The 24,789-nt window shown below is 37.8% G+C and overlaps 1 protein-coding gene across 2 annotated transcripts; it reads left to right on the top strand.

Moving 5' to 3' along the window:
- The first annotated feature begins 5,620 nt into the window (after positions 1-5,620).
- Positions 5,621-14,191, top strand: LOC140160939 (uncharacterized). 2 transcript variants are annotated; one of them, XM_072184287.1, is made up of 2 exons: positions 5,621-5,815; positions 12,216-14,191. In XM_072184287.1, exons 1-2 carry the CDS (start codon positions 5,634-5,636, stop codon positions 13,807-13,809), a joined length of 1,776 nt encoding a protein of 591 aa, XP_072040388.1. In that variant the 5' UTR covers positions 5,621-5,633; the 3' UTR covers positions 13,810-14,191. The 2 variants fall into 2 exon arrangements, with proteins under 2 accessions (XP_072040388.1, XP_072040389.1); XM_072184288.1 differs by having other exon boundaries at positions 5,678-5,815; positions 11,805-14,191.
- The last annotated feature ends 10,598 nt before the right edge of the window (positions 14,192-24,789 follow it).

Consider the following 24,789-nt stretch of genomic DNA (forward strand, 5'->3'; position numbering starts at 1 on the left):
TGCACTGCTATACATGTGCGATGAAAACAGTGACGTAAATGTGGGGGAGTCGGGACGAGTAAATCGCGAGTTCAAAGAAGGCGAGTTAAAAAAAGAGTTATCTCCACATTGAGCTCCACCCCCACAGCTCCCCACAAATATAATAGGCGGGCGGGGGGGGGCATAATCCTTTCTGGTGGGTAAGTTCCCGGTTATTGGGCGTTCACCCAAGAATTGGAGATGGTGGTCTCCGTTGGGGGGGGGGCACTCTCTAAAAATGGGTGATGGATGATCAGTGCGGCCACATTGACCCCCGCATTGACCCCATGTTTGAACTCCCTCTCACCCAATGACCCCCTTTTTTGTTTTACTGAACTTTTTGTTTTCCTGTAACCAAAAAACCCCGTTTTTCACAAATTTTGGAGAAATTTCATAATGAATGACGCAGGCCACTTAAGTAGGCCCTACTTGTCCATTGTGCATCCCGGTTGTGCATATGCTACTCTGGATATTGCATTTAAGCTTAAAACTCTGATTTAATTAATTTGTGCCCAATTGATAGGCCCTAGAGTTTCACATCTGATCTTTTCAGTCACCTTACTCCCTCTGTTCGTTAGCTTCCCAAGTTAACTCGGGCTTTCGCGATTAATAAACTGGTACGGTAGATTGTAATTGTTCAGTATTGAAGTGCCAATATAATTATGATATTATGATATGTTGCATTCAATAATATAAGCCAGTAAGCCTACGTATATTTTACTTTTACTGTCACTAATATAATTATATAAACTTTTTCATAACAATTTTATACTTGTATTTTGATGTATACCCGGTAATAAATATCAGTATAATTTCGAGTTCACCTGAATGCTTTCATCATGGCATAGTCTATGAATGACCCTGTTTTTTAAATTATTTTTCTTCAACTTTTTCAAATTCAAATTTTTATACTTTGACCCAAATGATTTTCACTGAATGACCCCTTGGTAAAGATTTTCCAAATTCTCACTGAAAGACTCCTTGTTTTGGGCCTTCTCACTGAAAGACCGGGTCAAAGTTCACACAGAAGTCAAAATTCAAATTGCTCAAATGCTGTTGAAAAGTTCTCCAAATTATTCCTCTTGTCATGGTGATCCAGAAAAAGTATAGTTTTACCTGTGTGATATACCCTTCTGGAGTTAGTTAAGGGGGCGCAACACTAAATCACTATACGCATTTTATGTAAGAACGAAATTCGGCTAATATAGTCCATATGAGATTGTATAGCGACCATATCTACCGACATGTTCACTTTAAATCACTCAATATCAGCTCATATGAATTCGACAAGTGTCTTCAATGATAACATGCAGAAAAAACCGGACATTTTATCTCAAAAGCAAGTTTCTGTGGCGGATGAAGACAACTTCCGATTTTGAAATGTGAGTGGTGAATTTAGTATATTTTTAGGCCATATTTTTTGCACCGCGAAATAGCGAAAAAAGTCAACGGTCATCTATATATGCCGACAAAAGTTTTGCAATCTACAGAAACAGAGCTTTAATTTGATACCAAATTTATTTTGCCAAGTACAGGACGCCAGGAATGGCGCTCGAAGTAGGCCAAAATCACACGTTATCCTATGGGACACTTATTTAGTGTTGCGCCCCCTTAATAAGCTAAAAGGTCAAAGGTCACGATTTGACCTCCACAGGGGTCAAAACCTGAAAAATACTCTCAATTTGTCCATAATTCTCAGCAAAGATTTTCAAATATTTGGTAATAAATGAGTATAGGCCCTAATTCCTCAAAGTTGACTGCCACATCAAGACAGTGGCGGCGCCAGGAATTTTTTTGGTGGAGGGGGGGGGGCATTGAGGGGGCAAAGTGAATTTTAGGGGGGCAAAATCACCAAATTTTGCGCAAAATTGCAGCAAAATGTTCGTAATTTTGGGTTTTAGTACTGGGGGGAAACAGGGGGGAAAGAGTTGTAACTGGGGGCATTTGCCCCCTCATGCCCCCCCCCCCTCCCTTGGCGCCGCCACTGCATCAAGATAGTGTTGGTCTCAAGCATCTCCTGCAGCTCAAATACCGTAGGCTACAAACTCCAATTGAGCAGTGAAATTATAACATCATTTGCAAATGGGGCCCGGGAAATGGGGTAAGTCACCATTCGGTAGTGCTGTGATGAAGATGTAATATAGTAAGTGTCCACTTAACCCACTGTCCCACTTACCCCATCTTTCCCTATGGGGTGCTTTACTCCCCATTCCAGAAAAATACAGCACTACTTTTTTGGGATTAAAAAAATATTATCAACTTCTGCCAGATGAAACGTAGGCCTACATGTAGCTCAATCCTAATCATTCATTTAGTACTCATGAACTAGAAATACAAGAAAAAGTTCGCTATTTACTAATTTCTTGAAAAAAGAGCCAAAAACATGCATTTTTGGCATTTTTTGTGTTACTTTAATTAAATGATTGGTTATAAGAATGAAACATGTCTTTTCCAAACATTAGAATGCATAAACTGAAATTAGCCTTGGCAATTTGGGCAAATTGTCACAGCATACGAAAAACACCTTAAAAACGCATGTATTTGGCCCTTATTTCCAAAAATTGGCCAAATATTAAAATCTGACTTTTATTGCTATAGTTAGGACTAACTAAAGGATTAGAATTTAGCTATGTTTCATTTGGCAAAACCTGAGACGAATATTCGTCTCAGGGCAAAACAGGATAATATTTTTTAATCCCAAAAATTAGTCACCTCAACTAGTTCTAGTGCTATTGATCACATCATTTGTAATAACAGCAACAAAATATGCCAGTCAGGGACTATCAATATTGGCATGAGTGATCATTTGTTGATTTTTTTTTTTTTTTTAGTTGTCAAAGGCCAGATGAAACATCACAACATTGTCAAGATACGATCAATGAAAAATTACACCGTTGATGCTTTGTTAACTGCCATTTCACTGGCAGACTGGTCTGGGGTTTTTTGTACTGATGTCAATAGATCATGGTGTGTTTTTAAAACAGTTTTATCAAATATTATTGAAACCTTGGCTCCTGTCAAAGAAATCAGACTCAAAATCACACTGAACCTTGGATGACTAGTGAAATCTTAGAAGCAATTAAATTGAGAGATAATCTTTTATACAGGTTCAAGAAAGAACAAAAGCCTGAATTGTATTCTGAGTATTCCAGATTAAGAAATAAAATTCAAAGGGATGTGAAAAAGGCCAAGAGTAGTTTCTTTAGGGATAAAATTGAAGAATTTAGATTCAATCCCAAAAAACTCTGGGAGCAATTGAAAACCCTGGGTTACAGTAATAAAAGCAAGGATCAATCTCGTGTTATTCTTAAAATTGATGGTGACCTTTGTTTTGATCCTAGCACAGTTGCCAATCATATCAACCAGTTCTATACTACTGTTGCTAGCACATTAGTCAACAAATTGCCTGCCTCTCTCGGAAAGTTCAGCGTGAACTCCACAATTTTTCGAGCCATTACAAAAAACTGGGCGTGTCACCTAATGCCTTTAAATTATGCCCTGTGTCAAGTGATTTTATCTTGAAAGAGCTTCGCTCTCTTAATCCCAACAAAAGCACTGGCCTTGATGGAGTTCCTGCCAAATTTCTGAGAGATGGGGCAGCATTATTAAAAAATCAGTTGACCCATATAATTAATGTGTCAATAGCTACTAGCACTGTACCAACTGAATTTAAGCTTGCTCGTGTAAGACCCTTGTACAAAAAAAATAGTCGCTCTGAGGTTGGAAACTATAGGCCAGTGAGCATTTTATGTGTTACATCAAAATTATTGGAAAAAGCTGTGTATTCTCAGCTGGAGACCTATTTGAGAGAAAATAATATTTTGTATGGGTACCAATCTGGGTTTCGGAGTTCATTTTCTACTGATACCTGCTTAATTCACCTCAACGACTATATCAGGAGTCAAATGTCCATAGGTAATTACACCGGTTTAGTCTTAATTGATCTACAGAAGGCATTCGACACTGTTGACCATGTCATTCTCTGCCAAAAACTTAGAGCCATGGGTGTATCTTCTGTTGACTGGTTTTCATCGTACCTAAGTGACAGGAAGCAGATTGTCAAAATGTAAACGATGTTGACTCTAATCCCCTTGGTGTCTCGTGCGGTGTGCCGCAAGGCAGCATTCTTGGTCCCCTTTTGTTTCTTTGCTATGTGAATGACATGGCCAGCAGTGTCGACTGCAAGCTTCTGCTCTACGCTGATGACAGCGCTCTTTTAGTGTCTGATAAAAATCCGGGGCACATTGCAGAGAGACTTGGTAAAGAGCTTGACTCATGTAGACAGTGGCTTATAGACAATAAACTTTCTTTACACCTTGGAAAGACTGAGTGCATGCTATTTGGTACAAAAAAAAAGACTCAGGAAAGTTAATTCATTTTCTGTTTCTTGTGGTGGTCAGAAAATAACATCCTCCAAGGTTGCAAAATATTTGGGGTGACCCTTGATGAAACACTGCATGGGGAGTCAATTGCACAAGATATAAATAAAAAGGCTAGCGCACGGTTGAGGTTCTTGTATAGACAAGCTGGTAATTTAAACTTAACCACTCGTAAGATACTTTGCAATGCCCTTATTATGTGTTATTATGATTATACATGCTCTTCATGGTATTCCTCTCTCTCACAACATTTTAAGAACAGGCTGCAAACCATGCAAAATAAAGTTGTGCGGTTCATTTTGGATTTGGGACCTCGTGCACACATTGGTCAGGCAGAGCGGAACAAAATTGGTTTGTTGTCTGTTCATGATAGGGTGATTCAGTTGAAACTGAATCAAGTTTTTAAAATCTTCCATGAAAAAGCCCCGGTCTATCTAAGTGCCAATTTTACTCGTACAAAATCTTTGCATAACTACGGTACCAGGGATAGCTCATACAATTTTGTTGTTCCTAGAAACCACGGTAATGTTAGTCACACCTTTTTTTAGTGGCATCAAACATTGGAATTCATTACCAAATTCCATCAAACAGATCACCAATTTGACCCAATTTAAAAAACCGTCAAAAACATCTGATGGATCAAGCCATAAGAAATAAACAAAGGTCTTTCATTAGGTATTGATGGAGTTTGATCTTTTCTATTTGGTCGTAAGTTTATGTGCAGTATGGGATTTGGGTGTTATTTATTTATTTTGTGCAATATTTTGGGTTCGGGAGTTATTTATTTATTTATTTATTTGGTTCTGTTGCCTGATCTGCTTGTTTCCCCATTTCTTTTTTTTCTTTAAGGACCCCAATGGAAATAAGCCTCAATTTTATTGAGGCTTTTGGGGCTATCCTTGGTACTCGTCTGGTGTTTACTCCATAATCCATATATTTCGTTGCTATATCTGGTATTTCATGCAATTGACCACATCTTGTATACGTATTTATAATGTATATTTTTTTATCATATGTGCTGTAATATTTTTTATGTGAGTACTGAATAAATATGAATGAATGAATGAATGTATGCATTTTTCTGGAATTGTTCAGGAGTTAACATGGTTAATACGCTTGATACGTGATAGATATTGTAAACTCTAATTCTGTGTAAACTCCCCAAAAAAACTTAACTCTCTGAAACGGAGGTGCTCCTACCAAATTTTGAAGTAGGAATTTCCTCAAAACTTGACGATGGCGACGAATTCAGGAGAAGATTTGGCCCAGTATGTCGAACAATTTCGACAAATTTACGAGCCCCAAAAGCACTGGGAAGCTCGTAAAACGTTTTTAATGAACAACTGGGGTGATTATCCTGAACGTCAATTAGTTTCATTGTCCAGAGTATGGGCAAATATGGAGTTTGACGGTTGCGAGTAAGTGTAAAATTCACAAGCGGTTGAAGACAGCTTTGCGTCCTATTGTTATTGCATTGGATTATAGATACATCCAAGTCAATCGATTGTTAATGGTTCTAGCATTCACAGCAACACCGTTATAATCGATACCCGGAAAGTCCCGGATATAGCTGGATATACAGCGCACAGCTTTGCGGCCGAAGACGTGACCATGACGTGACCTGACAAGGCCAGGGTCACGGCTATAATTAATAAAATTGTTTATATTCTTTTTCACTTGTTATAGGCGTATGATTATCCTGATATTATTATATTCATTCATTTATTTACTAATTTATTATTTTTATAAATATATTTATTTATTCCTATGTAGGGGCCTAGGCCTATTTATTTCATTCTGATTCATTCAATTACTAATTATTTATATTCCGATTTACTTATTTTAATATTCATTTATTCATCTATTTATTTAACAACATTATACTCTATTTAAACTCTATTTATTTATTTATTTATTTATTTATTTATTTATAAATTTAATTGATATGTAACAACTTTTTTTTGTTAATTCGTTTGAATTTTTGAAAAACATGGATTAGTTTTTAAAGGTAGGCCTATGACTATGAGTGATTTAATGATTTTTTTAATGATAATTTTGTCAGTATGAACGGGTTCCTGCATGGTCTAGATTCAAGTAGTAGGCCTATCAATAAGTGTTATAGGCCTATTAATTATTATGAAATATTATAGAAAAAGTTTTTATCTGTAACTTGTATATAAGATTTTAATCATAAGTTCAACAAGTGAACATGGTTAACAAAACATTTTCTCTGACTTTTATCATAAGTTCTAATTTAGTTTTTGGGCAGCAGTATACGAATACCGTAGGTCCTGTAGGCATGGCTCTAAAAAGTTTGGAACGGGGAAGCTCTTTCTCAGAAAATGTTGGTGTTTGGAGGGAAATTCTGGAATTTGGAGGGAAAGTGTGTCTTTTTTGTATGAAAAACATGCTATTAATTGTGGGGGAATTTAGCTCGCTTCCCGGGAAATTAATATTTTTTCACCCATGCTGTAGGCCACATGCCTAAATATCACGCGATACATGCATGCAAGCATATGCAACTGCCTACTTTTAAATTTTTGCTCCAGAAAGATTTGTTACAACTAGTGCGAAAACTTTTAATCATTCATAGTTTGTTTTTGTTTTTCTTTTTTTTTCTTCTTCTTCTTTTCGTTTTAATATCAAGGTTTTCGGTTGTTCTGTTTGTTTTTATTTGAATTTATTCTTCTACTTCTTCTTGCCGTTTTCATTTATTTTATCAAAGGCAGTAAAACTTCGAAAAGCATTATTAATTAAAAATCCCCTGCCCAACCCGGTCTGGTAATGGATATTCTGTGCGACAGTCGGCTCATTCATACATAGCTACATAGGCCACACAGAAGTTATTTGGTATGCCCGAAGTAGTTATTGTGAATGCAGAGAATCGATGATCGATCGACATGTGTCATGTCAACTCTGAACAATTGCACATCAATAAAGCTCTTTGGACTTGATAGGAAGTGTTGTGGTCGTGAGGTAATCTTCTATAATCCAATGCAATAACAATAGGACGCAAAGCTGTCTTTAACCGCTTGTTAAAATTCTCTTTTCATTTGCTTTTGTACTCATTTAAAGTTGTTTTCTTTAAACTTCCGTGCATGCGTGGTCGTATATCCAGGCTGGACACATCACACTACCGTGTGATGTGTCCAGTTCGTCGCCGAACTTGCATATAACATGGAGAGCTTAGCATAACGGCCTGCCTATTTACGCTTCCTGAAAACACTCTTGCACATACATGTATACAAAACCACAAATTCACTAACTTCAACTTGCACTACCGACACCATGAAAAATATTTTAATTATTACCGATCCTTCAGAATACTTGCAAATATTGGCAGTTTCATAAAATCCTGCTGCTGAAAATCGTAAATTCCACAATCTTCTGTCAGATCCAGGTCAGTAATCACAGGTGGGCGAATCTACCAGCGCCAGCGTGACAAGACCAGGGATAATAAAAAGGATGAGCGGCCACGTCGTACAAATAGCTAGCCTGATTGGCAAGCGCCGTCGCTGGCCAGATCTTTCTACGGTGTATGATGAGTAGAGACCATAGAGCCCTATATAGGGCTCTGTGGAAGAAACGGTTCCTAATTTTGAAGCCATGGCATGGATAATATATTCATTTATACGAGAACCATATTTTTGTACCAATCACAGAACAGAATTTCACTTACTCACAGCTGTCAATCATTCTTGTGAAACGTAAGCTCCGCCTAGTATCAAGGTCTTCTTTCTGCGCATTGGTTGTGCGCATTAACTAGCCTCCAGCACAAATCCTGTGCACACGATCAGGTTGGATGGGCGGTTTACGCCTGGTTTACACAACAGGAACTGCGATGCATCCTAGATCGACGGTCGATCCAAAGATCGAACAAATTTGTTTGTGGTGCCTTATGTAGGTATGAGAGGGAAACGTCAGTTAACACATATCACATTTCATTTGCTAGTCAGCCAAAATGTAGGTATGCTAGGTGAATTCAAATTTGCCATCAAACTGCATCATTTTATATATCAAATTAAAGCCCTTGAGTAAACAAAGCCAAAACTGAAAACCTTTTTTTCATAGCACTTTCCGTAGCAAAGTTACATCTTGTCAAAGACTGACTTTCATCAAAAAGATTCAGCTAGCAAAATTCCCCAAAACGGCATTTCGGGGGGGTGTTTCTAGATCTTAATAGTCTCATGGCGATAGCAGCTTTTTTTAATGGAACTGCTATCAAAATCCCTCTATAATTCCATGTGCGACTTGATTATCATCATAAAAAATCATATATTTGGGTCAAGTGAAGTATAGAAAACATATTTATGTAGGTTTCCTTCACCGACCTATTCTCGAAAAAAATTCAAATTTCTATGTAAATATGCATTGTGTCTGGGCCCCGGTCTCGGCGAATTTCGCTGACTAGCAAATGTGTTAACTAAGGTTTGCCTGGGATACCTACAAAATGGCCTAAAGTAGACTGCAGAACTCGGACAGTCCTCAATGATAGTCAGTCATTTATCTTTTGGTCGTTATATGACTATCATTTGAGGACTGAGTTGTTATTATATATTTTCCGAGGAGCAATGTCAGACAATAGCTGGGGATTTGTGGGGCAGAGGTTATCTATTGAATCCTTTCATGACCACTAAAGCATAGTCAAGTCTGCCAAGGGCAAGGGCAAGGACACTCGGCACAAATTGAAAGACCATGTCAACTCTCGACAAAAGAATGCATGCATGTCAAAGGTCATACAACACCAATTTGGTGTTTTGTTATGCTCCTCGAAATTAGTACCTTACGGTCTATGTTTGGCCTAAACCGGCATTACAAATTTGTCATTGTGAAATTTAAAAGAACCGCTCGCTCAAACCTACATAAATATGTTGTCTATACTTCACTTGACCCAAATATTATGATTTTTTTTGGTGATGAGAGACTCGCACATGGAATTTCAGCGGGATTTTGATAGCAGTTCCATTAAAAAAAGCTGCTATCGTCATGATACTAAGTTCTAGAAACACCCCCAAAATGCTTTTTTTGGGAATTTTGCTTAGCTGAATCTTTTTGATGAAAGTCAATCTTTGACTAGATGTAACTTTGCTACGGAAAGTGCTATGACTGTCTATGACAAAAAGGTTTTCAGTGTTGGATTTCTTTACTCAAGGCGAGGGCTTTAATTTGATATTATATATAAAATGATGCAGTTTGATGGCAAATTTGATGAAAGAATTCAAAAGATAACCTCTGCCCCAATAATCCCAAGCTTTTGTCTGAAACTGCACCTCGGGAGATGTATGGTAAGAACTCAGTCCTCAAATGATAGTCATACAACGACCAAAAGATAAGTGACTGACTATCATTGAGGACTGAGTTCCGCAGTCTAATTCTGTCGGTCGGACATCCGGGCAGTACCGGCTTGACAATAGCACTGGAGTGAAAACAACATTCGCATTCACTGAACTCTGGAGTGTATCACAAGCTATCACACTATTGTGCCAGGTTCGACTCTCTGCAAATAAAAATATGCGATAACTTGTTTTCACTCCAATGCATGAATTTAATGGATGTGATTTGGCCCCGACCGAGAGAATAACAGGCGAATTCAAATTGGTCATCAAACCACATCATTTTATATATCAAATTAAAGCCCTTGAGTAAAGAAAGCCAAAACTTAATACTGTTTTGTCATAACACTTTCAACTAAACAAAGTTACATATTGTCAAAGATTGACATTCAAAAGTTTAACATTCAGCCAACATTTGATGAATCAATTGCAAAACAAAATGGCATAGTCTCATAATATTTTAGAGCAGCTTTTCTTTATGGAACTGCTATTAAAATCCCTCTAAAATTCATGTGCGATTATCTCATCACAAAAATAAATTGCATATTTGGGTTAAAGCCTTAATGTACGACCTTTTTAAATTTTTAGAATTTTCTTTTTTTCTTCCAAAATGATAAATGCAATCATTATTTGGACGCGAAAAACATTGGGAATTGGCAAAGAAACAACATCATAAACTTTAACCTCTATGACTCGAAATATCTCGCACTATTTGGATTAGGACGGCAAGTGCGGCCTCAGGAGTTTCCCCATGTGGAGGGAGCGTAACCAAACTGGCTTCGTAGGAGACTACGATTTGCGATCGTTCTGACATATTATCATATTATCTAAAAATTATATGTCGGACCAATGTAGAAAATCGTCCCATTTTACTACAAAATGGGCAAATTTGACAGTTTGCTCATAGATTTATGTTGGAATAAGTAAATATTACAAATATGCCAAAAATTTGGTTTTGAAAAAAATAAAGGTATATTTTGAAAAAAGATAGTACATTAAGGCTTTAAGTGAAGTATAGACAACATATTATTTATGCAGGTTTCCTTGAAAAATCTTTTCTTTTAATTTTCTATGTAAAATTTGTATTGTATTTTTGGACCAATTTGGCTGACTAGCAAATGTGTTAGTTTGCCTGGGATACCTACACATGTATGTGCAGACATGTATGCAGAGTCTTAGCCAGAAATCAGAAACCACCTGTCCAAGCAGATACCAAAATTTGACCCTCAAATATAAAACAACTTGTCTATACCCACTGGGGTCAAATATGTCCTGATTTGGCCTTAACATGTCACTCTGAATTAGTCTCAAGTTCATATAACCTTAAAATCATCTGTTTTAGAGCTATCACATGTAAAATCCATTAAATACACCCGTCTAAAATTAGATTAGCCCGTCTTAAAGACAGTTGGACGCATGGCTGGCTAAGACTTTGCATGTACATTGTATGTGTAAGGTGCGTCCTTGCGTCAAATACCCATGAAAGTAAGCGCGGACCCGCATATTTACTACAGTACGGGTCCGTATGACCCGTTAAAAAGCAAAGAGCAGAAAATCCTAGTTTTGTTGTTCCACTGGAAAATCTGGTTAACATAAAACGTCCAGCTCCCTGAGTACACTTTCATTTCAGTTTCCCATCAAGTTTTCAATTTTCTACAATCTACATACCTTGATCACTGTAGCTAATTCTCTCTCAAGCAGGAGGTATTGGTAGTTATTGTTTCTATAGTCTACACCAACATTTAATACTACATAATAGTCGGACCCTTGAAAATTAGAATTTTCAAAGGCAAGGGTCCGGGTTGGACTCGGGGGGTCGGACCCTTGAAATGGCAAGGGTCCAGAGGACCCTTGGATTTTTTTTCTTATTTTAAAGCCTGTACTAGATAGTCTAGCCCGAATATTAAATCAGTCCGGGAATGGGCAATTCCCACTTGGTCCAATCCCATTTGTTTGGTCCAATCCCACTTAGTCCAACCACAATGATGGATTATTAACTTACGGTGTTACATGCACAATTGCACTTCTTTTTGGAATTTCATTGAATTAATTCACTTGTGGTTTTCATTTCCAGATATCAGCCTGAACTTGCAGAAAAAGTCACTGAGCTAGCAGCCGGCATTGATGTGGACAGAAATGAACTTGCATTCACAAAGAAAAAATGATGTTAGCCATTCTTTTCTGCGGCAAAAACAGTTAAAAACAATTATACACTTGAAACAATTCCAGTTTGTCATACATGCTTAAACATTCTCATTTCTTATACTACTACTCATTGTCATGTGATTAAAACTATACATTTCTTAATCAGTATTTGGATATGTTCATATTCAGATTTTGCCATACAATTTAATATCAGTGCACACATACAATGTTATATAGATGTATAAGAGATGAAAATGTTCGATACATGGTAAAACGTAATTGACAAATAAGTAGCAAACATTGGACTGACAGGCATATTATCATCTTATTTCTCTTGAAGATACGAGCCTGAGCTTATGGAGAGGGTGAGAGAAATGGCTGCAGGTGGAGACGTGACACCACAAATTCCATTGGGCAGAGGATCATCAAAACCTGCAAATAACAGACAATATTCAAATCAGCGACAACAAGCGCCAGTAGGCGATGGGTTATTGGGAGCCGCACCGCCGGGGTTTGCACCAGCAACGGGGAGTACGTTGGGTGGTGTAGCCAACCTCATGCAGCAAGCAGCTACAAGTACATTAGAAGATGCGAATTGGGGTAATAATGAACAGTCATCTCAGTACACAAGTGATAGTCGTCACAGCAGAAAGCGCCATGCACCAAGTGATGACAATGACAATGATCCAGACAAAGCCAAGCTCAAGGATCTTGTCCACAGAATAGATTGGTTGTGTAAAAGACCCAACTGTCGTTTAGATCAACCATTGCAAATTCTGTGCAATGCTGCCCAGAAAATGAATAATAAGAAGATTGAAGTTGAGTGTGTTCCAGTGAAAGTACCTGTTGAGGAAGACGGGGAAATAGTAGAGAAAAGAGAAAGCTGGATTGTGAATATTTATATGGAAAATATGAAGTTGATCACCTATAATTCACCGAAAGGGATGGATCAAAAGGTAGCTAAGAGTAACACGGCAGAAGAATGTATTAACAATTTGATGAATCCAAGAAGTTTAACCATCAATCGGCAAAAGAAAACCAGTCCAAAGGGCAAGGAGTTTGATAAAGAGGTGGTAGTGGTACCACTCCCCTGGTTGAAAGACGAAACTCAAGGTTACAAGGAAAAATATAGACAAAATACTGATGAAGATGATACTCTGTCATTTGATCCTGATGACCCATTTGCAAATTTTGTCCTGATTGAAATTCAAAGTCAAAAAATACAAGAAGAATTTAGATATATCCAATCCTTACAAAACTCATCACAATCAAACAAAGGATCCAAGCTGGAAGTTACAGTGAGTGACACCAAAATTCCCTTGAATGGTGAAGAAGTATGGCTTTGCAAGTGTGTCCTGAATGGGGTGTTGATTGGCTTTGCCACTCATGAAGATGAGAAGATGGTCAAGCACTGTGCTGCAAAAGTGGCAGTCGAGTTTCTGCGCAAAAAATGTCCGATTGTGAAACGGAACCACGATTATGAGGTTGACCAAAAAGCAGCAATTCCATTGACACACATTGTGAAAGATGGTGAAACAGAGGTGGGCTTGCCCAGTTCTTCTAAAGTTATCAGTGAAGAGAATATTGGTCATAAGATGCTGAAAATAATGGGTTGGACCGGTGTAGGGGGACTTGGAAAGGGTGGGTTTGGAATCTCGCAGCCCATAATCCCAATTGAGCATATACGCCGAGAAGGTCTAGGTTTCTCAGAGAAGGGTCTCAACACGGATGCGGTGACAAAGATCATTGAAGATTATATCTCATCCGGAAATCAAGATCCTCTTGTCTTTCCTTCATCATTGAACAGAGATGAGAGAAAGCAGATTCACACCATTGCACACAAATTTAACCTTAGAAGTAAATCCTATGGAATTAAAAAGATATGGATCAATACTTGTTGGTATCCACCAAGAGGAGTGTACAACAGTTGGTGATGGATTCAGTACAAATAGGCAATGCAGGAAGGGGATATGAAGTTAGATTACCGGGAGCTGGTGTCCCCACTCCAGCTCCTCCAGAACAAAATACATGGCAAGGTTACTACTAGTTTCTTTCCTGTAAGGGTTGCATATTTGTCACATCTTGTTGTTGAGAAACTTAGGGAAAAGAGGAAATTTCCTGATTTGCAGGCATTAAAATTCTTAAGAATATTTTTGAAACATTTTTTCATTAGTAATGAATCAGTACCGGTAGCACTAAGGGTTTTCTCACTTATTTCACATCCAACATATTGTGGAACTGAAAATTGGGATTTCAAGGTTGTGTCATAAGTCAAACACAACATCATCAACAACAACAACAACACATTTTTGGCTCTTAGCGTCAGCTAGGTGAGCCTGAGTCATTGCAGTCAGTGAGGACTGTATTTTTGCTACATATTTTGGCCACTTGCGTTCTTGCTTTTTATGCTAAGGTTTCTTTTGTTTATGATATTTGGCTTTGAAATTACGTTCCAAGGTTTGCTTAGTTATTTAGCAATCGATTGCACTCCTTTAGAAGTGAATTTGGGGTGGGGAAAGTACTTATTTTGAAGTGAGAAAAGTCAAAAGTCGTCATGAGAAACAAGTCATTTCTATCGTTTTGCTTGGTTCCCTGTATGCGCTAGAGATTATTTTGGTCTGAGTAATTTAAGTTGTGAGATCATGGCGGGAATTGACGGATTGCACTATTTTTCTTTGGGAAAGTGACCTTTTATCATGAATTTTTGCGGTGATCTCACATGGATAGAAACGTGCCTTGGATGATTCCTTTGTCCAGATTGTTTATTGAGTTCTCGGGAGTTTTGTTACCATGGGACAACACTTCAAAATCTCAAAATATTTAGAGACCAGCGGCGTAGTAATTTAGTTAAATTAACGCTAAATAACCAGGGTTGCCAAAAAAATTCAGCCCGAATCCCGGGCCCGAATCGCAGGTCAAATAATCGAAAAGTCGCCCAATTTTTTTCTTTACCCTTTGCATTCTATGGGGCAGGAAATTGTCCCGGGGAAAATCTTCAAAAGTCGCCTAATTGGGTTACCAAATCGCGGGTTTGACAACCCTGAAAACAACGTCTCGACAGCGAAGGTCACATCTGGCTATTCATTATCATTGTTTGTCTGGCACGCTTTCTACAGCGTGGGTTGGGAATTCTGAAAATCTGAAAAAAAATACAATTTTGCGGAATAAAGGGTGGGTTTCTAAAAACCGTGGGAGCAATATATAATTATAAAGCGTGTGGGTAACGCTACCAATTGAAAAAAAAATATAATAAAGTAATTTGATGATCTGTTGAAAAACATTCATATTTTCTTCATAAATCTGGAAAGAAAATGTCAAAAATTAATTTGCTGATGTTTTCAATTCATACGACGTCACCCGTAGAAGAATCGACGCGCCGTGAGTTTTATGAATGAATATAATTTTCAGTCTCTACATCAGCCGCTTTGGCCCGCTCGCTCACACTAGAAGAGGAGCGATCCGAACCACAGCGGCCGTGTAGAGAGTATAGACTGACGTTTTCATGTATTCAGGATCTCACAGGTATCTCAACCCTTTACAATTTGCCCATGTGTTTATGATAAACAATCTAAAGTCGTATCTTTTCGATGCAGTTGCAGTGATGCAGTTTTGCCAACATTTAATATGTCGCAAATGTTTCAGATGAATAATAAAATCACGAGTGTTTGATAGATGAGGATAAATTCTGCATCAATTCGGATTCTGAAATGGATTGATGGCGCAGATAATGATAAAAATGGACCCGGAAGTGACTGTATGAAACGGCGCGCCGATGTTCAGTCTTCCGAATTTGATTAAGTAATGCTGTAAACAATCTTAAAGTCATATCTTTTCGAAAGATGTTTCAGATGAATAAGAAAATCATGAGTGTTTGATAGATGAGGATAAATTCTGCATCAATTCGGATTCTGAAATGGATTGATGGCGCAGATAGTGCTAAAATGGACCCGGAAGTGACTGTATGAAACGGCGATAGCGCCGATGTTCAGTCTTCCGAATTTGATAAGTAATGCTGTAAGCTTTGGTCACAAACACTGCATAAGGGTGGGGGGTTCAATTTTTGATAAAAAAGGTGTCTGTCTAGTGGGGGAAATATAAATGGTGGGGTTTTTGATAAAAAGGTGTCTGTCTAAAAGTGTGGGGAAATATAAATGGTGGGGTTTGACCCCTGACAAACGTTCGAAATTTGTAGTTGCTACAACTCAACTGATCATCACTATTTAATTCACTATCTGTTTGTTTGTCTGTGTCTGCCTCTTTTCTCAGAGACTATTGTAGTAGTAGCTCGTTCACGTAGTGATTCCGTTGTCCCACTGGCCTACAAAACTTAGATTGCATGGCGATCGGAGTGTTATCGTCAGAGCACCTCAGACTATAGGTACCGTAAAACGGGGTGAATCGGGACAGTTTGGGCATGGCTTTAATTGTATTTTTTTTCTTTGTAGCTTCAATTGCCACAGTCATTGGTGCATTTTATGTCCACACATGAGATCTACATACTGGTAATGTTAGATTGAGTGGATTTCAAGTGCTTTACCTCTTTTTTTAAAAAAAAGTGACTGTCCCGATTCACCCCGAGTTTGGGGTGAATCGGGACAGCAGAGTAAATAGTATTTGATGAAGGTTTGAATTGGTTTTTGTACCCTTTATCCCCACAAATGAGGTGAATTGGGACATTAAACAAGTATTTAAATACTTCTCTAATAATTTAGAACAATTTAACAACAATTGATGTCATGTTTACTGCCATAACTTGGATGTTCTTTGGTACCCTCAACTGGACTGTACTTATTACGGTAAAAAAGTAATAAAACTTTTGACCTTCACATTTCATGTTAAAACTTAAGTTTTCATTGTTCTTTTCTTATCACTACTTACATAAGGTAATACTACAGTGTTTCTTACCAAATAAATACTGCATTTCTCCCTAAACATTAAAAAAAAATACAGATAATCATGTGTCATTTTTAAAGGAAAAAATAACGAGCGAGCTGTGACTTTCAGTCAAAAAATGGACAACTCGCACATATTGCAGACAACTGTTAAATGTTCTTGCTACTTGCATGTCATTTTCCATCAATAACAATTATCATGTACATACAGCCTAAAGCAAAACAACCTTTGGCCAAACACATTATGGGCAATTTAGCAATACCATACTGGTACCAACTTGCAACCAGTGCCATTAAAAACAACTCACGAATGATTTCTATCAGTCCAACAAATTGAATATTGGCAAACATTTTCCAACTCTAACAGCAATATTCAAAGCATAATTAACTCAATAATTACTGGAACTTCAGGATAAGACTAACAACATTATAGTTCAAATGGTTGTCCTCCAAAACTTTTTTGGGTTAAGGGTGGGTGGCTTTCAAATTTGTTTTTCTAATTTTCTAATTCTAAGTCAAATTATAGAGCTACCCAATGTGCCCAATGAAGGTGCAAATAGGTCTGTTTTACCAATACATATCTTAATACAAGTTAATACCATTAAAGATACAAACAAATTAATAACAATATTTTAAAAACAAAGTACGTATTTATTTAAAACCTGAAAATCCTTTCAAAAAATTATTTCTGGAATTCTGAAAATTTGGTGTGGTAAAATTTTGTACCGGGACAGTAAAAACTCACTTCCTGTTTTTAAAATTAGTGGTGGGTGGTACCAGGTAGAGGACAACTAACTATTACAGGCGTAAGGTGATGCCACATAGAGAATAATCCAAACTTAATACCATTAAAGCTACAGTACATTGTGTCCCAATTCACCCCGTTCTCAAAAGTTCAAATCTGAAAAGTACAAAAATCAACAAAATTATAAATTTCTTTGGACTAACCAAATTTTCACTTTTACAGCACATGTATGACACTTTTGTGAGGTCCCTGTGCATTTCAGCTCATTTCCTCCAATGGTTCCACTGGGAGGGATAAAGTTCTGACCACATCATTTTTTTTGGAGCAATTGGAGGAAATTTTCATTTTAGTGTCCTGGGCTCCATATTTCCTGTATCACATGTGCAAAGCCACCATTCTGATACTGACAGTCCATTTTTTAACATGGGAAGAGAAACACACAAAACAATCAATTAGGTTTGAAAAATTTGGTGTCAAAAAACTTTTTTGTGTTTTGTCCCGATTCACCCCGTTTTACGGTATCCTAGGTGAATTCAAATTTGCCATCAAATTGCATCATTTTATATATCAAATTAAAGCCCTTGAGTAAACTAAGCCAAAACTGAAAACCTTTTTTTCATAGCACTTTCCGTAGCAAAGTTACATCTTGTCAAAGATTGACTTTCATCAAAAAGATTCAGCTAGCAAAATTCCCCAAAACGGCATTTCGGGGTGTTTCTAGATCTTAGTCTCATGGCGATGGCAGCTTTTTTAATGGAACTGCTATCAAAATCCTCTAAAATTCCATGTGCGACTTGATTATCACCATAAAAATCATATATTTGGGTCAAGTGAAGTATAGAAAACATATTTATGTAGGTTTCCTTCACCCACCTATTCTCGAAAAAAATTCAAATTTCTATGTAAATATGCATTGTGTTGGGGCCCCGGTCTCGGCGAATTCGCTGACTAGTAAATGTGTTAACTAAGGTTTGCCTAGGTTACCTACAGACTAGCATAGTAGGGGAAGCATGTTCCTCAAACTTGGTGGGTGGATGCATCTTTAGTACACCATGTCACATACAATATTTTCTCAATTCGAATTTTATCCTTTCTGGGTATGACTGATTTTGTTACCGTAAAATGTGTGTCAATTCCCGATATCACATGTTAGTACCGTACACTATAAATGCACCAGATTTTGTAGGCTCCAATTGCTGATTACATAAATGAGAACAACTGGTAACCAGCGGCACTGTGCAGTACCGGTCTGTTATTCAATTGTGTTGTGTGTGGGTTACGTGTATTTTATGTGTAAAATGCGGTGATCCACCCAAAAACAAAATCATCGTATAGATCCCTGGTACTAGGTGCATCTTGACCCCAGCATAAGTTTGTATTGGTTAGCGGGTCAAGGTCACCTGAGGTCATCCAGGGGTCATTTGAGGTCAAATTTGCAAAAACTGTTGTAGGGGCATGAAACTGGTTACAGTCAACATTTGGAGTCAAATTTTGGGAAGGTCATCCAGGGTCACCCAGGGGTCATCTGAGGTCAAATTACTAAAAACTTGTATGGGCATGAAACTTGGTGGGTACAGTCAACATTTAAAGTCAAATTTTGGGAAGATACTAAAAATTGTCGTATGGGCATGAAACTAGGTGGGTACAGTCAACCTTTGGAGTCAAATTTTGGGAAGGTCATTTTGAGGTCATCCGGGGTCACCTAGGGGTCATCTGAGGTCAAATTACTAAAAACTGTCGTATGGGCATGAAACTTGGTGGGTACAGTCAACATTTGGAGTCAAATTTTGGGAAGGTCATTTTGGGGTCATCAGGGGTCATCTGAGGTCAAATTACTAAAAACTGTCGTATGGACATGAAACTTGGTGGGTACAGTCAACATTTGGAATCAAAATTTTGGGAAGGTCATTTTGGGGTCACCCAGGGGTCATCTGAGGTCATATTACTAAAAACTGTTGTATGAACATGAAACTGGATACAGTCAACATTTGGAGCCAAATTTTGTGGGGTCGCATGTTCCTCGAACTTGGTGGGTGCATCTTGACCCCAGGCAGAACAAGTTTGTATTGGTTAGTGGGTCAAGGACACCTGAGGTCATCCAGGGTCATCTGAGGTAAAATTAGCAAAAACTGTCATATGGGCATAAAACTTGGTGGGTACAGTCAACATTTGGAGTCAAAGTTTTGGAAGGTCATTTCAGGATCAACCGGTGTCACCCAGGGGTCATCTGAGGTAAAATTGCTAAAAATGTCGTATGGGCATTGGTGGGTACGGCCAACATTTGGAGCCTAATTTTGTGGGGTCGCACAGAACAAGTTTGTATTGGTTAGTGGGTCACGGTCACCAGAGGTCATCCAGGGTCATCTGAAGTCAAATTAGCAAAAACTGTCGTATGGGCATGAAACTTGGTGGGTACAGTCAACATTTAGAACCAAATTTTTGGAAGGGTATTTTGGGGTCATCCAGGGGTCATCTGAGGTCAAATTACTAAAACTGTCGTATGTGCATGAAACTTGGTGCGTACAGTCAACATTTAGATTCAAAGTTTCGGAACGTAATTTAGGTGTCATCCAGCCAGGGGTCACCTGAGGTCAAATTACTAAAAACTGTCGTATGGGCATGAAACTTGGTGGGTACAGTCAACATTTGAAATCAAATTTTTGGAAGGTCATTTCGGGGTCATCTGAGGTCACCATTTAGAGCCAAATTTTTGGGAGGTCATTTTGGGGTCGTCTGAGGTCAATTTAGATGAATTCTAATAGTTGCCAAGGCTTTCTATAGTTGTTGAAAACTAAAAATACTAAAAAAGGGGATTTTAAAATTTTGCAGAACAAATTATTCTTGCTGGTTCAGTAGTAATTTGCACAATAATGAATTATTTTCAGATTTTGCAACTAATAGTAATGCGGCTAAAAATAATAATGCGGCGGAGGAAGATTGACCCCCGCATCGAGCTTCAAGGACCGTATTGCATATTTGTGGGGACTTTTTTCAAACTGAAGGTTTAAAAAATTGGCCGACCTACCAACCTTTCCATACAGCTACCAACCTGTTGCGCATTCGACTCCAAGAACAATTGCTTTCCCACAAAAAAAGCGTAGAGCCACAGCGCCATTGGTGCTCTTGTTGGACTTTAGCGCCCGTATAGGAGACAGACATGTTTTCTTGAGCCTAGCAAAGAGCACAGATGACCCTTTCTGGAATGGGAAAGCATGACTGTTTTGAATAATATGTTTGCAATAATTATGAGCATGTTTTATGGCAAGCAGCCAGTCCAGAAAAAAAAATGCTTTTGGATCTAGTATAAACCAGTCATGGAATATGTTACAGTGTAAGCCCTATTCAAACTTTCACAATCTATGTTTCCTATGTAGCGTTTTCTTTCAGAACATTTTTGGGTAACATTACTGTTGGTCTGGTACAGTGGCACCTCGTTGATACAAAATTATCAGGGCCTGAGGTTTCAGTTTGTGTTAACAGGATTTTGTGTTAAATCAGGTCAATAATGTTAATACATATGTACATGTATATGCTTGGGACTAATACTAGAAAGCATTTTGTGTGTTATAATCAGGAATTTTGTGATAACATATGCAGTGTTATCGAGTTTCCACAGTACTTATTTCCTGGGGACTTGTTTATTTATATTTATTTTTTACTCTGCAGAATTGACCACAGTACAAAAAATATGCAAGAACAAATAATCAATGAAGGGTTATCAGTCACACAAGAAACAAACAACCAAGTCAATGAGCCAAGATAACCCATGAAGTTGGCTAAATATGCCAAGTTAAGTTATTTCCGATGGGTCTGTAAAGTGATGAAAACAGACACAATAAAGGGGATAAATTAAACATACAAGGGGTATCAAAAGTTTTAGAAATCGCCCAGAAGTGAAAGAGCTATATCAATGAAATTTTGTCAGTGCAATCACTGGTCCTTACGTACATTATGGTCCAAAAATGGTATCATAAGTATGTTTACTTTTTTACAGGTGGCACTAGATGCAATAACCTGCTGCCACAGTTACTGCGCATAAACTGCAAGATTGAGAAAATTAAGATCCTGCTTTTGAAGGGTTGCAGTGCCTAGAAAAAAGATGATGAAATGAAAGTTATCTTCGATGGTGATTGTGATATGTCACTGTCGCTTTTTGGAAAAGGAATTTTTATTTCATCACAGATTTTCTGGGCACTGTAACCCTTAAAATGTAACTTAATCATGCTGCATGCCTCAATTTTCTCCATTTTGCTGGTTATGCAGTTACATAGGCAGGTAGTGACATCTAGCTCCTGTAAAAAAGGTAAACATACTTATGAGACCATTTTTGCACCATAGTGTACATAAGGACCAGTGATTGCACTGACAAAATTTCATTGATATCTAGCTCTTTCATTTCTGGGCGATTTCTAAAACTTTTTGATACCCCCTCGTAATTATTCAGCTATTCCTGGATCATTGATGTTGTGCATTTAAATGAGTTTTGAGTTTAACATGGGTTTTGAAGGAATTCTTGTTGGAAATGACCTGATGTGAATAGGTAAAGAATTCCAGTTGATAAAAGGAATGGGAATCAAGACCCAGTGGCATAGTGCGAGTCATCCTATTCTCCGTAGAAGTGATGATGTAACAGGATTAAATACTGTTGCAATTGGTTCAAGCAATTTTTGAACATACTGCACTTACATGTACATGTGGTACTGCTGCATTGAATCATAGATGCCGAAGAACAGGGATAAAGACCTGGATCGTAATTCTATAGAATATTGATATCGTGCTGATCACTCGCACCTGTAAGATGAGTATCATTGAAAAGAGCGGTATTGTATTCAATCTATGATTCCAGACATACACAGGTTAGAGTGCAACCTGCTTGTAGTACAGGGCAATATATTCAAAAATTGCTTGAACAATTGCTATGGTAGTTAATCCTGTAACCCCATTACATCATCACTGATTCACTTCTATTGCGAATGGTGGGGGGGTGCACCGACCATGATTGGAGGGCACTGGGCCTGAGAGGGGTTGGGCACACACTGTTTTTTGGCAATTTTCCTATGGGATTAAGAATTTTATGGAAGTTAGGGCTTTGATAATTTGATTATTGTAGGAAATCACTGACCTTGCCCAATTTTGATCTGGTCTTGAATAAAATGCACTCAATTTTTCCTATATGAAGAGATAACTTTGATCAACCAACCAATCATTGCAAGACAATTTTAATAAATCATCTACAATTCAATGTACATTGTAGGTACATTGAAAGCAACTGCAATATGATTGTGTTGAATGCTTGTAAATTCTGAATATATAAATACCAAGTTGGGTTACAAGACCACCATATGGGGATGTTCCCCCTTTTTTATATTTGCAACTCCAAGAGACCCCTAAATTTGACCTAAATAGAGCTCTGAAAGACCCTTGATTTGTGTAATTGCAGCTCTAAAAGACCCCTTGATTGCTCATTCCTCACATTTCTGGTTGTTTCACATGATTTTCAACCAGAAAGCCAAGAAAGATGCTTGATTTTGACTGTTCAAAGCTCCAAAAGACACCCTTTTACTAGCAATAGCATGCTGCCACGTCACCCCAACATAACTCAACAATACAACAGAAGTGGAACTGTTAACCCCAATTTGCACATACAACAGCAACCATTACTTTTTGCTCCACATTTATTTACAGGCCCTTATTAAGGAAGGGCACTAGTTAAGCAAATACTTGCATGAACCCAGACATGAGAATTTTGAGGTTAAAACTTGAATTTATGTTGTCCAAATTTACAGTTTTATTTATATTTAGCCTGTTTTAGGTCTTATTTTTGGCCATATTTTCATGCTACTTTTCAGTGTTTTTTTTACAACGTTCAGGTTTTCAATAGTTCATTCTCATGCCTGTGAACCCCATACATGTAGTATACACGGATTGCTTATAGAACTGGGAATATGTTGAGTTGCTGTAGTTTATCAATTGTGTATTTCATGTACATGTAGCAACATGGAACAACAAATGAAACTGTCGTATGTATACTGTACAAAAAACATGCATTTTGGCTCACTGGAAATTGATGCGGACAACTTTAGTTCTGCAAATTGCTTATTGATAAGATGATTTGTGAATAAATACTTTTTATACAAGTGTGAAACAAATGAGTGACTTTGTAGTGCTGTTTTTATAGGTCATGCTTCCGTCTCAAATCAATTTATCCCGGTGGGTTCATTTTGTATTTAAAGGTAGGACGTATGACCGTTCCAGGATTTGAAAATACCCCTATTTCACGGGGAATCGAGGACATTTGCAGCAATTTTACCCCCTATTTTGCGCGAAATCAAGGACAATTTTCCCCCAAATACCTCCCCTATTTTTATCATTTTGACGACGCATTTTCATTTTACCCCCTTATAACGAGGAATCGAGGACATTTTTCGAAATAAATACCCTATTTTTACCATTTCAAGGGCGCTTTTGAATTTCCCCCTATTTCACGGGAAATGAGGACAATAACGAAAACTGTAGCGGTAAAAGCAGCGGACGAAAGTCCTAGAAATACACCCTATTTTTCATTTCAAGGACAATTTTGCTCCAAAACACCCCTAATTTGGACAATCGCAAACAATTTTGTCCTCGAAAATTCCGCGGACATTTCTTGAAAAGTACCCCTAATTGGAACCATCATGCGTACACATTGTCAGTGAAGACTGAACCCACCGGGCAATTTATATACAGTTGTTTTAAATAGTTTTTGCTGGAACTACATGTAGCATGCTTCTTACTAAAGAATTTTTCATTTTGAATACATCAAGATAATGTTCTACTGCAGAGATGTGCACTTGGGAGTCTCGAAAACGGGGACCCCTTAAAATCATCACAAAAAAGCTACTGACAAATTTTTAGGGGTTCCCCATTTTCGAGATTGCCCTTGGGTATTCTCGAAAATTGGGAGCCCAAAGTTAGGTAAAGTTGAAAAATGGGGAACCCTTAGAAATGTGTCAGTAGATTTTTTGGGCATTTTTAATAGGTCCCCCTTTTCCCATGTGCACACGTCTTGATGTAGAATGCTAACATAGGAAGATACTGAATGACATTTGTTTCTGGACAAAATGGGAAAACATGATTTTTAAAAACAATTTGAATGCAAAAAGCTGTTGAATTGTCTCCTTTATTTATGAGTTGGGAGCCAGGGCCCAGAGTGGTGTGTCATAAACCCGGGTCATAAAGGATTAAAAGTAAATTAAATTTTTGTTGTTGAAATAATGCCCTGGACTACTAAATAAAAC

This window comes from Amphiura filiformis, chromosome 9 (genome assembly GCF_039555335.1).
Source record: "Amphiura filiformis chromosome 9, Afil_fr2py, whole genome shotgun sequence".
Lineage (NCBI taxonomy): Eukaryota > Metazoa > Echinodermata > Ophiuroidea > Amphilepidida > Amphiuridae > Amphiura > Amphiura filiformis.

Excerpts from the sequence above, each read along its gene's own strand:
- LOC140160939 (XM_072184287.1), top strand. The coding sequence starts at position 5,634 with ATGGCGACGAATTCAGGAGAAGATTTGGCCCAGTATGTCGAACAATTT. Across the intron at positions 5,816-12,215 it reads ATGGAGTTTGACGGTTGCGA|ATACGAGCCTGAGCTTATGG; the intron begins GTAAGTGTAAAA and ends TTTCTCTTGAAG.